Raw genomic sequence first — 13,724 nt, forward strand, 5'->3', positions numbered from 1 at the left:
CCTGTAAGCTGTGCCAGACATTTGGCCCCATCTCATCCTTTGGCTCCCTGTTCACTGGCCTTCATGGAACTGGCATCCAGACGCACCAAGGTCAAATCTTGTTCTCATTTCCTTGTTCTCCACTCTGACATGCCAAGAACAGTACTGGGCATTCAAACATTCACTAATAACATTTGAAAATGGATCTCATTTAAAAAATAAATAAAAGGGACTGGGAGATGTGCTCCGCAGAGGAGGACAAGGGAAGCGAGCGCACAAAACCCTTTCCCATTTGGCCGGCACCCCACCTCCAATCAGGCGGGGCGGGCACTCTCCAGCGACATGCAAAGGAAGAGTGACTGGCCCAGCATCCCCCAGGACATGGGCTGCCTCTCCTCTGAGCCTGTGTTCTCCCCACCCTGTTTCCTCTTCCCTGAGAACAACTCATTTGTTCTGAAGTTGAACAGGAATGGGCTTAAACTGCATCAAAAGGGAGAAGATCTGACTCTTAAAAACTTAACTGCTGAAAATGTTGAAGTCCTAAGTCAGATGAAGAGATATCTTTGTAAAATTTCACATATGAGATGACTTCTTGCTCAGGCTAACACTACCTTACTCAAAAGCTGACCAATGGACTGGATGATTACAGAGATCCCTTCTACGTTTAGGATTCTAAATGAAGAGAAAAACCCGGAAGAGGGGACCTGGGCTCCATCAGACTCAAATGGATCTACCGAAATCCCAGGAGGGCTGCTGATTAGGGATCAACTCTCCATTATCTAAGAACTTTCCACTCCTGTTACTCTAGTGGGATCTATCCTGGCTCAACACACTTTTGGGCCACCTCTTCCAGTTGTCTGGGGAGTGCATACTCAGTTGAATGTTGGTCTGTTTTAGCAACGTAAATCTCATTTATTAAAACCTAGGATAAATTCCAAAATCAACTCTTGTATACCCACACATGAATACTCAAAGCCAAACTGATAAACCCAGATTGCCTTCTCTCTCCCACCAGTCAGGTGGAATGCAAACTCATTTTCAGGTAAATTTATGAAGAGAACCAAGTTGGTTAACATGAGATGATGAAAAGCTACATGGTGCGTATGTACAGCCAAAACCCAGGACAAGTCACATCAATGACTGAGTATTGGTAAGTCGACCCAAGGCCTCCTCGGCCAGCCCACCACCCCACCTTTATCCCTTATCCCATTAGCAGAGAGCTTCATTACCTGGGTGGCCTTGTCATTGGTACAGCAGGTGAAGGCCCCATCAGCATCTCGTGGCCACTGGCCCAGAAGGTAGGAGCTGAGGATGGTGTCCAGGGAGAACGTACGCCGGACCTGGGGTGGCTGAGGCCTACACACTGGCTTTTCTGGGGCCACGGAACACGGGACGCTGGCTGGAAGAGAGCACAGCCCGCACACCTGGACGTCAGCATGGAGGCAGCAGACACAGTAACCAACCTTCCCTCTTTTAGGAAGCCTCACCGGACTGCTGCATCTTCACTTATATTTACCTCCCTCCTACAGAATTTGAAGCAGCCCATAAAAGCACATACAGCGTGATGAAAGCTCTCCTGACTTATCCAGCTGGTCTTTGTCACTGGAAACAATTTACACCATTTCACACTGGACGAGGGGTTACTTTACACATGTCTTCTTTCTCCTGTTCCTAATGGACTACAGACTGTGAACTCCCAGGTCTCCGCACTGAGTTTCCTGAGAGCAGGACTGTTTCCCATCATTAAAGAAGTAACTGGAAGTGGACAAAAACCAAGTTTTCCTCCATCTTTTATCCTGCCTTTTATTTCCTTTTATCTCCTGCCTTCTTCCAGCACTGATTGCAAGGCTCCTATGTACAAATTCAACCCAGTTAACTGAAGGACTCTTCCTATTTCCTTCAAGACCATTAGCTCCAGGGAACCTAGGTGACTGAGACAAAGAGAACGACATAACTACTTTCAACTATCCAGGATCCAGGAGAATATCCAAGTCTTTTGGTTCTCTCCTCTGTCTCTGACTTCTGGCTAAATAGAACAAAAATAAACCAGTTACAAATCCACTTATTTTTCTTTTTACCTTGATTAAAGCTTTCTGGGGGAAGGTAAAAGTTGAAACTGTTGCTAAAGTCTAAGCATTCTGGAATCATCTGTAAGTTTCAGTCATCTGGGTTGACCGTGTTTTCCACAGCCACATTCAAAACACACTACTATCTTAAGGTCTGTAAGGCTCTTTCCTTTAAGCAGAGCAAAATGCTTTCACATCTGTACTAATCTCTTGATAATTCATGTGTGCATTAAGCACAGCAAAAGAACTGGGGACTGTAGATATAAATAAACTTGAAGAGCTTTATATTAAAAAGACACTAACAGGTTGGCAGGTTCCTCAAAAAGTTAAATATAGAATTACCATACCATCCAGCAATTCCACTTCTAGGTATATATACAAAAGAATTGAAAAGAGGGTCTCAAAGAGATATCTGTATACCCATGTTCATAGCAGCACTATGCACAATAGCCAAGAGGTAGAAACAACCCAAGTGTTCACTGACAGATGAATGGATCAACAAAATGTGTTCTATACATACAATGGAGTCTCAAAAAGGGATGAAGTTCTGAAACATGTTATACCATGGATGAAACTTCAAAACATTATGCTACATGAAATAAAACCAACACAAAAGGACAAATATTGTATGATTCCACTTATAAGAGGTACCTAGAATAGGCAAATTCATAGGGACAGAAAGTAGAACAGAGGTTACCAGGGGCTTAGGGGGAGAAGGGAATGGGGCATTATTATTTAATGGGCACAGAGTTTCTGCTTGGGGTGATGAAAATATTCTGGAAATGGACAGTGGTGATGGTTACACAACATTGTAAGTGTACTTAATGTCACAGAATCATAAACTTATAATGGTTAAATGGTAAATTTTATGTTATGTGTGTTTTACCACAATAAAAAAAAGGAGAGAAACGCTAATAATACTATCTTCTCCAAATCCATTTAAATATTTACACACATTTTGACATAGTATAATCAATACGAAATGTATTACATGATATTCTGCTTTGTTCTACCCATTTCCAAGTATCAACAATCTACATATCTGTCATTTTTAAAGACTACATAATATTCCACCAAGTTGATACACAGTAGTTTGCTTAGCCCCTCCCATATTATTGGAGGTTTGAGAGGTTTCCCCCACCCCAATTTGAATATCATAAATGTTATTGCGTGGATAACTTTTAGCCTCAGGTTTTATCTAATTCCTTACATATTTCTAGGTCATTTTCCTCAGCCATCATATAGTATGTGCTCATTTAAAACAAACTAAAGGGACTTCCCTGGTGGTGCAGTGGTTAAGAATCCTCCTGCCAACGCAGGGGACACGGGTTCGATCCCTGGTCCGGGAAGATCCCACATGCCGCAGAGCAACTAAGCCCGTACACCACAACTACTGAAGCCCACGCGCCTAGAGCCTGTGCTCTGCAACGAGAAGCCACGGCAATGAGAAGCCTGTGCACTGCAATGAAGAGTGGCCCCTGCTCGCCACAACAAAGCCCATGCACAATGAAGACCCAACACAGTCAATAAATAAATAAAAATAAATTTATTTAAAAAAATAAATAAATTTTAAAAAATAAATAAATTAAAAAAAAACAAATTAAAAATGACTTATAAAAGTAGTGGGGGGGGCTTCCCTGGTGGCGCAGTGGTTGAGAGTCCGCCTGCTGATGCAGGGTATGCAGGTTCGTGCCCCAGTCCAGGAGGATCCCACATGCCACGGAGCGGCTGGGTCCGTGAGCCATGGCCGCTGAGCCTGCGCGTCCGGAGCCTGTGCTCCGCCACGGGAGAGGCCACAACAGTGAGATGCCCGTGTACTGCGCAAAAAAAAAAAAAAAAGTAGTGTGGGGAATTCCCTGGCAGTCCAGTGGTTAGGACTCCTCACTTTCACTATTGTGGGCCCAGTTTTGATCCCTGGTCAGGGAACTAAGATCCTGCAAGCCATGTGTTGCGGCCAAAAAAAAAAGTACTGTGAATTGTGGAAAATTCAAGAAATATGCAAACAAACAGAAAAAACTGCAAATCTCAACACCCAGAGATAATCACGGATAATGCTATGAGATATATATCCTCGGGGGCCTTGCCTTCTATGTACATGCATGTATGTGTGTGCGTGTGTGTGTATGCTTTAAAATGAAAAATGGGATTATACTGTACATATTATTTTGCAATGAGTTTTTACCTTATATCATAAACACCTTTCCAAATCAATATATACTGACCTACAACACACCCTTTTAAATGACCTTAACACTCTTTAAACTCTTCAAAGGCTTTCTTTCAAAGACAGTACTCATAGGCCTTGTGTTCTGGTCCCACTTACCTTTCCTTTACACGTCACTCCTCTTCAAGATCTCTATGTCCTGGACAAACTACACTATGCACCATTTCCCACCCATGTCTTGGGCCTGCCCTCCTCTGAGGTTTTGCACATGTGCTCAGGGCTGAAATGTGATCCATCCATCAGGGCCAGCCTAAACATCTCCACCTCCACGGAGCTTCCTGAGTCCCCTGGAAGGAATGTCTCAGGATTTTCTGATTTTCCCCAGTACTTTGTACTCTTCTAGTACTTCCCAGTCTCTATTGGATTACAAGTATTTGTAAATCCCAGCTAATAAACAACCTGTGGCCAAGGGCTGTCTAAGTTATCTTTGAACCCCACACAGCATCTAGACCATAGGGTTGGAGATTGGCAGATGCCTAAGTATTCTCATAAAATCAAAAACCTGTTACTATCAGGGAGAGCCTGCTCTAATTACACCTGGATTCTAAGTTTGTGTGCCTTGCACATCCATGCTCACCCTGCTCCCTGTGAGTAAACCCCCCTGAGCTGCTTGCCCCCTTTCCTCTCTCTGAGGCTCAGGGAGGCCCAACCTCTTTCCTCCCCTCCCTGCACCTGTCACCCAGAAAGTTAGTGACAGGCATGCTGGGTTCAAGCCCCAACTGCATCCCCTACACCGGCATTTCAACCACTCGTTTTTCTACCGTGGGCTTAAGATCAAAAGGTGGCAATCTGGATACTTCTGGGAGATCCTGACCCATGCCGGCAGCCTGGCCAGACACCAAAATGCTGTCCTGTGGTTCTCCCAAACTGTCTCTAAGAGCCCACTGTTGAGGCAGGGGCCCTTGAAGGCAAGTTTACAAGATTACATGACAGAGAAGCAATGAGGCAGGTGGGAAGCAGATGAGCCAGAGACTGGCAGAGAGGCCAGAACACCATGATTCTAACAGCTCCTTCACTGCTGTCGGAAGAAAGAGGGCTGGGACTCCAGGGCTGAGAAAAAAGCACTGGGGAGAAAGATTTCTTGGGGCCACCTCTCTCAGCCCCTCAGCAGAAATTGCTGCAAAAACCTCCTTTAGAAATGTTTCCATCCTGAGGCCCTATGTATGCTCTTCTAAGTTTGTGTGCCTTGCACCCTAAGTATGTATAATACTTTCAAGTTTGTATAATACTTTCAAGTTTTGCCCCCTCCTCACAAAGTACTTGTGTGTGTACAGTCTTTTGTTCTCCTAAAGGGGCTCCAGAAAGACTGATAAGGAGACCAAGGCACAGAGAAGTCCAGTCTCAGATTGGACTTGGTTGCCCAGAAAGTCAGGAGGCAGTCCTACATCCAAATCCAAGCCTCCTTCTTCCTACATCAGTCCACAGGGCTCTTGGCCCTTTTGCATCAGGAGCACCTCCAAGGGTGCAGGACACCTGCCTACATACCTGAAGGAAGAAATGCCTGGCAGCTCCTTCAGGGAAGGGAGTAAGGAAGGAGACCACATAGCAATATTTTGTTTGGGGTGTTGGTTGGTTGGTGTTTTGGAGAAGCCTTTGAAGCCTAGTGGGAAGGATTCTAGTAAACCATATGCCCATTTTACATCTTCCCATCCATACCCTTCACAGCCCACCTCATTCGCGAGTTACAGGAGGAGTCCAATTTCAAGGGCAGTAATCAGAGATGACATTTTACTCCCCAGCACCCCCGGGGTTGGGGAGGACCCAGGATCCTGGAATTTGGTATAAGAATCCAACCACCCATTTTGATCAACTCTACATCCAAATCTGACCTAAGTTATTCATAAAGACTCTGAGCGCTTTGTCGGTTCTGACTTGCTCCTCCGTATACAAAAACAAAACAAAACAAAAACACGAATAAAAAAAAAAAAGAAAAAGGGGAAGGAAGGGCGAATGGGGAGAAACCAAGTACCCCAATCGAGAACCAGCTGCCTCTGACCCAGCCCCCTCCTCTCTGCTAGGCCTGCAAGGATGTTGCTGCATCTAAGACTAACTGGAGGACTCGCCTCAGTTTCTTTTCCTTAAATGAGACCGCTGGGCCTCAGACTTATTTCTACAGTGACTACATCCTAGCACAGGGTGCCGGCCCAGCTCCTGACCAGCTGCAAGGTGACGGAATTCCCTTCTGTCTCAAAGCGCTCAGCAAAGCCCCAGCTCCCCTCCCAAACCCCCACGTTCTTAGACCCTTTGAGGTGATGAAAGTGCATGTTTCCTTCACGCCCAGAAACTAAGGGAGGGGGCACTTCAAAAAGATGAGATTTTGGGCTTCCCTGGTGGCGCAGTGGTTGAGAGTCCGCCTGCTGATGCAGGGGACACAGGTTCGTGCCCCGGTCCGGGAAGATCCCACGTGCTGCGGAGCGGTTAGGCCCATGAGCCATGGCCGCTGAGCCTGCGCATCCGGAGCCTGTGCTCCACAACGGGAGAGGTCACAACAGTGAGAGGCCCGCGTAACGCAAAAAAAAATAAAAATAAAAAAAAATAAAAAGATGAGATTTTGACAGGAAAACTAATCTACCACTTATTTAAAAAACCCCACCCCAAATGGTTTGGTGATGACCTGCTAATTTGGGCACCAGAACTGATTAAGGGTGAAACCAAGGTTCCCTCCAAACGCAACACAAACTGAAGCCAAAGCCGGACATTGACATGTTCTGTGCCATTCTCGAAGGGGCCACAGGCTGGAACAGTGTGGCCCCCGAATATCTGGGAGGGGCTCAGGTGTGAGGGATCTGGTTCTGACTGCAGCTCTGCCCTCACTGTGGCGTGACTGCAGCCCACACCTCATGCCCTCCCCCCTCACCAGGCCTGCTCTCCCATCGGGCAGGCAGGAGCACAGTCCCAGCCTCAGTTACCTCTCAGGGACGCTGTAAACAACGAAAGATGAGATGCAAAAAGGCTTTAAAGTCTTCATTAGATAGATCATGTCAAACCAATTACTGTCAGTCAGCCCCTCCCCACACCACAATCTTTTAGGACTGAAGGTGTGGGTGGGGAAGGAAGAGGAGACATGCAGGGTGAGTTCCAGCCACCACTGTCCCCTGGGAAGGCCCACAGCTTCAGTGTCAGAGCCCTTTCCTTTCCTAGTGTTGGTCTAACCCAGCCAGGAGAGCACCCAGAGTGAATGATGCAGGCGAAAGAGAGCCGCTGGGAGGCGTGGGCATCAGCAGCGCTGTCAGCACCGAGACCTCCCTCAGTCGGGAACATCCTCTAAGAAATCTCACAAGTGAGTGCAGTTGAAATAGGGGCTCCTGGGCTTATCCCTCCCTTATGGGTGCACCCACCGGAAAGATCTGGGGATGGGGTTCTGCCCTGCAATTGTGTGATTATGGTTAAAGAAGAAGTGTTGAGAAGTCACAACGGTTGCTTGTGGTCGGAAGATGAACTGGTTTCATTTCTGGAAAGTACCCCTCTCAGATTTGGGAAACAGGACAATTGGCTGCCCTGTCTGAGAAGAGACGCTCCTATCATGACAGGCCAAGACAAAGCAGCAAGTTGCGGGGCCCTGGCTGGGTGGCTGCGGGAGGGTGGGGTGTCCTGTTTACAGCGCTGTGGGGTATTATCGGCCCGTCGCATGCAGCAGCCTCCACAGCCCAACCACCTGGCGAAGCTCCCTGGCACAGGGCCAGGCCATTTCACCATACAGCTGAGCAGTGGAGGATGCTTTGGTTCTTGGGCAACGGCAAATGGAAAACACAAAACAAAACAGCACACACCAGAGATAAGAAGCCTTAGGTGCTATCTTCCGGAGCCACTTGGCCCTGTCTCCCAACTGCTACATTTGTATGGCTTTGGGGAGAGCGGGCTCTGAGTGGAGTGGACCAGCGGTCAAGTGTCTGCTGCACCTTGGGGGACAGTGAATAGGGCAGAAACACACAAACAGCTGACGAGGGGCCTGGCACACCACAGTAGACTGACTGATTCCTTCAGTAGCAGGTTCTGGGTGCCCACCACAAACCAGCCCTGTGATAGGCACTGCAGACACAGGAGGAGCAGGACAAGAAGCCGCTGACCAAGCTGAAGTGGGGCAGGCCGATACGAGCCCCAAGGGCCAGGCTGCCAGCTCAGCCTCCGGGGATTCCTCCAGCCACTGACTCTTCAGAAGGACCACCATTTGGTCTCTGCTGTTCCCTCATATTCCTGGCTGGAAATCAGCTCAGTCCTGACCACACCAGCAAACCCCCACTGCGGGAACCCGAAGGAGGAGGGCGACAGCTCTTAGGAGGGGTCAGGGAAAGGAGGAAGGCAGCAGACGACACAGGAAATGAGGCATCTGTGGCTGCCCTTCTCAACTTGGCCAGAGATAGACTGTGGGGTGGAGGCTTAGCAGCTTACAAGGAGAGACCAGCCGCTGACCAGAGGGTCCTGGCTGGGAATCTAGGGGGGCTACTTCACTTACTTTACTATCTTTGGGGCAATGCAGTAGAGAGAAACCTGGGAAGCCAGACAAGGCTACTCTCCACCCATCCTCCATTAGCTTGAGGCTGAGTGACTGCAAAATACCCAAGAAGGACTACAGAAGGAAGAAGAGAGACAGCCAATGAGATTTCACAGGTGGCAAAAACTCAGCAACTGGCAGGCTCAGCAAACAAGTTACCAGTCACTTTCTCATGTCACTGGGCTTTGAGCCATTATTAGCACTAATCTTCTTGCCTTCCCTCTTTAAAATAACTCTCATTATAACAGAAGCTGTACATAGACAGGAGGAAGTTAAAGGAAAATTTAAAAATGCAGATTAGCAAAAACTGAAAAATAAAAACGATGCATGCCACCACTCAGAAATCACCATTCTGCACATCCTTCCTGATCTCTCCCTGTGCACCTATGTGTGCATATGTATTTTTAATAAAATGAGATCTTATTACACGTTTTTCTAACAATATGCTTTTTTCAGCCACTGATCTTCACTTCAGGAGAAGCAGGCAGGGAAAGGGCCACCCAGGAGGCTGAGGCAGGGCAGACAGTTAGACACTGAGGGAGCAGGCCCTGTCCTGTCCCGTCTCCTAGCTGTGATGCAGCACTTTTGTTGGGGGTGGGGGAGGCGGGGGGAATGATAACCTGGAGGGGAGCAAAGTAAAACAGGGATGCAGAATTTCTAAATATTCCCCAATACCAGATTTGCAGTAAGTAGGGGAAGTTCCTCCTCACAGCTTCACAGGGATTACTTTTCCATTTCAGTATGTGTGCTGGGATTAAACAGTGCAGGCAGTCTTCTGAGCTGCTTGCGGTCCTGCGCCACTTAACTGCTTAACTCAGGGACATGTGGGTTTTGGAGGGAAGCTGTGGTCAAACCGAAATCCTCAATATGACTGTACAAGAGTTAGAAGCCCTCCTTGGAAAGCCCAAGGAGACCCCATCCATCCCAGCTGGGAAAATTAAACCTGGGGCTTTAAACACTTCTTTCAAACCCAAGCAATAGCTCATTTCAATCATAACAGGGAGAAGAAACTAAAGAAGTGAGATTAAAAAGAAGGAAGAAAAAAGGAGTAACAGCACATTTCCCTTACCAAGAAGGCTTACCTAAAGAGAAAAAAAAAAGAGTGATATTTGTATACACATGAAAAACTTCTCAGCCAGGACCTTAATACTAACTCCATATTTAATATTAACTCTGTATTTAATACTGTCTCCATATTTAAGTGTGTAGCTCAGGTGAAACCTTTTCTTGCTGTGTGTCTGACTCCCCAGGATGCAGACCACATCCATGGGCAGCTGGAGAGAAGGGTCAGGAGAAACCCATTTGGAGGGGTCACTATGGGGAAAAAATGAGGAACACCCTAACTCTTCTTATCAGCAAGGAGGGAAAGGGTGATCCCAAAGCGTACGTGTGTGTGTGTGTGCGCGCGTATGAAGAGTAGACAGCAGTTACTTAGACATTTGTTCAATTCTCAAGAAGCTGCAGTTCGAAAGAAAGGAAGTGGTGTGAACTTTTCACCTTTTATCTGAATTCTATGAAGAGGAGTTCTGAAGGATTTCAACATTCTTAAAACAGGACAAGATACTAGCAGTCACTGATTGGAGCATGCTTTCCTTTGGGATCTATTTGGCCTTTGTTAAGAACAGCATAAGTAGCCATAGCCTAGCCTTCTCCATCTAACAGCAATCCTCACCGCCTGGCTACCTGGGAGGGATGAATTTCTGGGTGGCTACAAACTCAGAGGACAGGCATAAACCCTTCAGTATCTTCACTTCAGACGACAATCTGATTCTTATCAAGTAGAGGAGAAATCATGATGTCCACTTAGCTCTTTAAAGATAAAAGAGGTGAAGGAAGAACCAGAGATTGGGGAGGTTCATCTACAGTAAATCCTGTGAGAGGAAAACTGTGATTGAAACCCTACTCTGATTTTTGTTCTGAATGTGTGCGCCCCACACACTCTCAGGGATTCTCTGGGTGGGAGCCCAGGAACACCCTCGTGTAGACAGGTGAACTGATTTCTCCAACGCCACAGAGCAACTTGAGACACAGGCCTTTCTTCCCCCACAGAAGACTTTCAAAGTGCATTTCCCCCCTTGTGTTTCATTGTCAGACTCAACTGTCATGACTGTCTGGCTGCCTTGGTTCAGAAACTTCCCCACGGACTGGAAGAGTTCTATTATTTTCCCTACTGGGAACCAGCACAATCAGACCTGGGTCTCGGGGACACTGTTTTACCCACTGGGCATGTAGGGCAAGTGGAGGAAGACAATTAAAAAGGAGGGATCCCTTTTCTAGTGAGGACAGTGGAAATTGAGTGAAAGAAAAAAAGGAAATAAGAATAGAATTATAGATCATGTTCAAATAGTCAAAATAATTTCTGCTTTGTGAACCATGACTTATTTTTAGCTTCATCCAGGCTGCCTTCTCCCTGACCTCACGTAAACTGCCAGACAGCAACATATGTGTGAATATCTAGTTTGACAGAATTTGATGGCCTCATTTTGTTGCCTTCCCGCCAATGATTCTAAAAGCCCAAAGAAAATTTTTTTACTCCTCTTTAGAACTCACATCAATACTCATGTCCTTCAGTGTTACTTTAGAACTGGCTTTATGCAGCTCCCAAAGTAACAGCTCAGTCAGGAGGAGTCAGCAATGGATGCCAAAACAACTGGGAGAAACACTGTGGGGAACAGAACACTTACATAATGTACCACATATAAGAGAATAATGTACTTTTACAAAGGGAAATCTGGTTGTCACCACCTCAAATGATCAAACTTAGCATTACTAGTGATGGACATTCTGACACTGTGTACCTCCTGAAGCAATGTATTATGAAGTACACAGCTTCACCCACGAAATGTTCATGCCCAAGATGTTTTACCTGAATCGAATTGGGCCCCAGACTTAACTTCCCACTTGCAGGAAATACAGGAGATGGAGGAACAAGTCAAGTGCCATTGAAAGGGAACAGTCACAAAACTCCAGAATGTGGGACAGCTAGAAGGCTGTCCACACTTTCAATAAGTCAGTAATCAAAAAACCTGAAAACAAAAAGACAGGGATGGGAGGGGAATTTTAAACAGATTTTTTTAAAGACATAACCAAATGAGAACCTTGACTGGACCCTGGATCAAAAATAAAAACAAAAAAGCCACAAAGAGGAAATCTGAAAATGAACTGGATATTAGATAATATGGAATTATAGTTTCCTTATGTGTAATAATGATATTATCGTTATTTAGAAGAATGGTCTTATTCTCAGGAGATGCCCTTGAAGTAACGGGCAAAGTGTCAAGATATTCACAACTTGTTTTCAAACAGTTCACCAGAAAAAGTGCCTATGGATGCACATATGTGTATGTCGAGACACACATATACATAATACACACAAGGAGGGAAGAGAGATTAGACAATTGTGGCCAAAAGTTATCAATGAGTCTAAGGTGAAAGATAAATGGATGTGTACTGGGCTTACAACTTTTCTGCAGGTTTAAAACTTTCCAAGATAAAGCTGTGAGGGAAAAAAAAAAGAACTGGCTTAATTTGGAATTTGGGAAGACAGAATTAACTTTACTCCTTAGCAAGGATCTAAGCTGTTTAGCAGTTCAATCTTGGCAGGTTTTAGTCAAATTCAATTGGTTCACTGTTCTGGTCTTCTAATTTGGGGAAAGAGAAGGTGGGCAAGAAGAAATGAAACAGTCAATGAGGCTTACTAGGAGGCAAGGAATTGAAGGATGTAAATCAGTACAAGGTAGAATAAAGATACTAAGGGAAGGAGACTTGAAATTAAGAAGTGGCAAAAAAAAAAGAAATGGCATGTCGGGCTTCCCTGGTGGCGCAGCGGTTAAGAATCTGCCTGCCAATGCAGGGGTCACGGGTTCGAGCCCTGGTCCAGAAAGATCCCACAAGCCGCGGAGCAACTAAGCCCGTGCGCCACAACTACTGAGCCTGTGCTCTAGAGCCCGTGAGCCACAACTACTGAGCCCACGTGCCACAACTACTGAAGCCTGCGTGCCTAGAGCCCAGGCTCTGCAGCAACATAAGTCATTGCAATGAGATGCCCGCGCACTGCAATGAAGAGTAGCCCCCACTCGGCACAACTAGAGAAAGGCTGCACGCGGCAACTAAGACCCAATGCAGCCAAAAATATTAAAAGAAAAAAAAAAAGTGGTATGTCATCCCAGGAGAAAGACCCAGATTGTGCACAGAATTAAAGAGTTCCTATGATCCAGAAACACAGTTGGAGTTGGATATAACCTCAGATATGCCCCACCAAGTTACCCTGGGCATCCATTTGCTCATTCATTACAGGAACGTAGAAACCAGTGAGATCCCAGGGAAGATGGGTAAAAATAGCTAAAGCGAAGGTAGCTAGATCCCAAGAGGAAGATGAAGTGAATTAGAATTTATGTCTTCTTCTGCATGAGTGTAAAAAGGAAGGGCAGAAGAGACTTAATTAGAATAGGAGAGATTCCAGCTAGATAAAAGGAAGAACTTCCTGCTCATCAGAATGAATGAGGGAGATTGTAGAGTCTGCCCCTGAACAGCTCCAGGGAGAGATCATTACATGCCCCAGAGGTCTCAATATTCACCCACCAGAAGGCAGAAGGTTGTACCTAGAGAGTTTGAGCCTCCTCTAGTTCTAGAATTCTCCAACTATTAAAGGGTAAATAAGAGATGGCTACTGACTGATTCAGCTAAATTGAAAGCCCCAGAGCCCATGCTGTTATCCAGGGCAAAATTAGTTAAGGGGGAAAAAAGGCACCAAGTCAAAAGGAGATATGCCTTACCTAGGCTGATCAGACAGCTGTGTTGTGCGCTGCCAGACCATCTCTCAAACTTCCTCACCCAAGCAGGAGAGTATAAATAGTGCTCAATTTGCCTGTGGCTCGCCACAGGCAGAAGGGCTGGTCACGTGGTAACTGCCGAGTAGACATCAGAGCTCAGAGGGCAGGTTTGCTCGCTTGCTACACCTCAG

General features: G+C 46.1%; 1 protein-coding gene across 3 annotated transcripts in view; it reads right to left on the minus strand.

Annotated features, from left to right (window-relative positions):
• FAM117A (family with sequence similarity 117 member A) overlaps positions 1 to 13,724 on the minus strand; it is a gene marked incomplete at its 5' end in the record, with an annotated part of 51,844 nt that overhangs the window by 15,559 nt on the left and 22,561 nt on the right. For all 3 annotated transcript variants that reach the window (XM_082860903.1, XM_082860902.1, XM_082860904.1), the window contains one exon: positions 1,209 to 1,378. In XM_082860903.1, the coding sequence (XP_082717029.1) occupies positions 1,209 to 1,378 (170 nt within the window). The remainder of the gene's footprint in view (positions 1 to 1,208; positions 1,379 to 13,724) is intronic.

This window comes from Leucopleurus acutus, assembly GCF_964270905.1.
Source record: "Leucopleurus acutus genome assembly, chromosome: 19".
NCBI classification, from domain to species: Eukaryota; Metazoa; Chordata; class Mammalia; order Artiodactyla; family Delphinidae; genus Leucopleurus; species Leucopleurus acutus.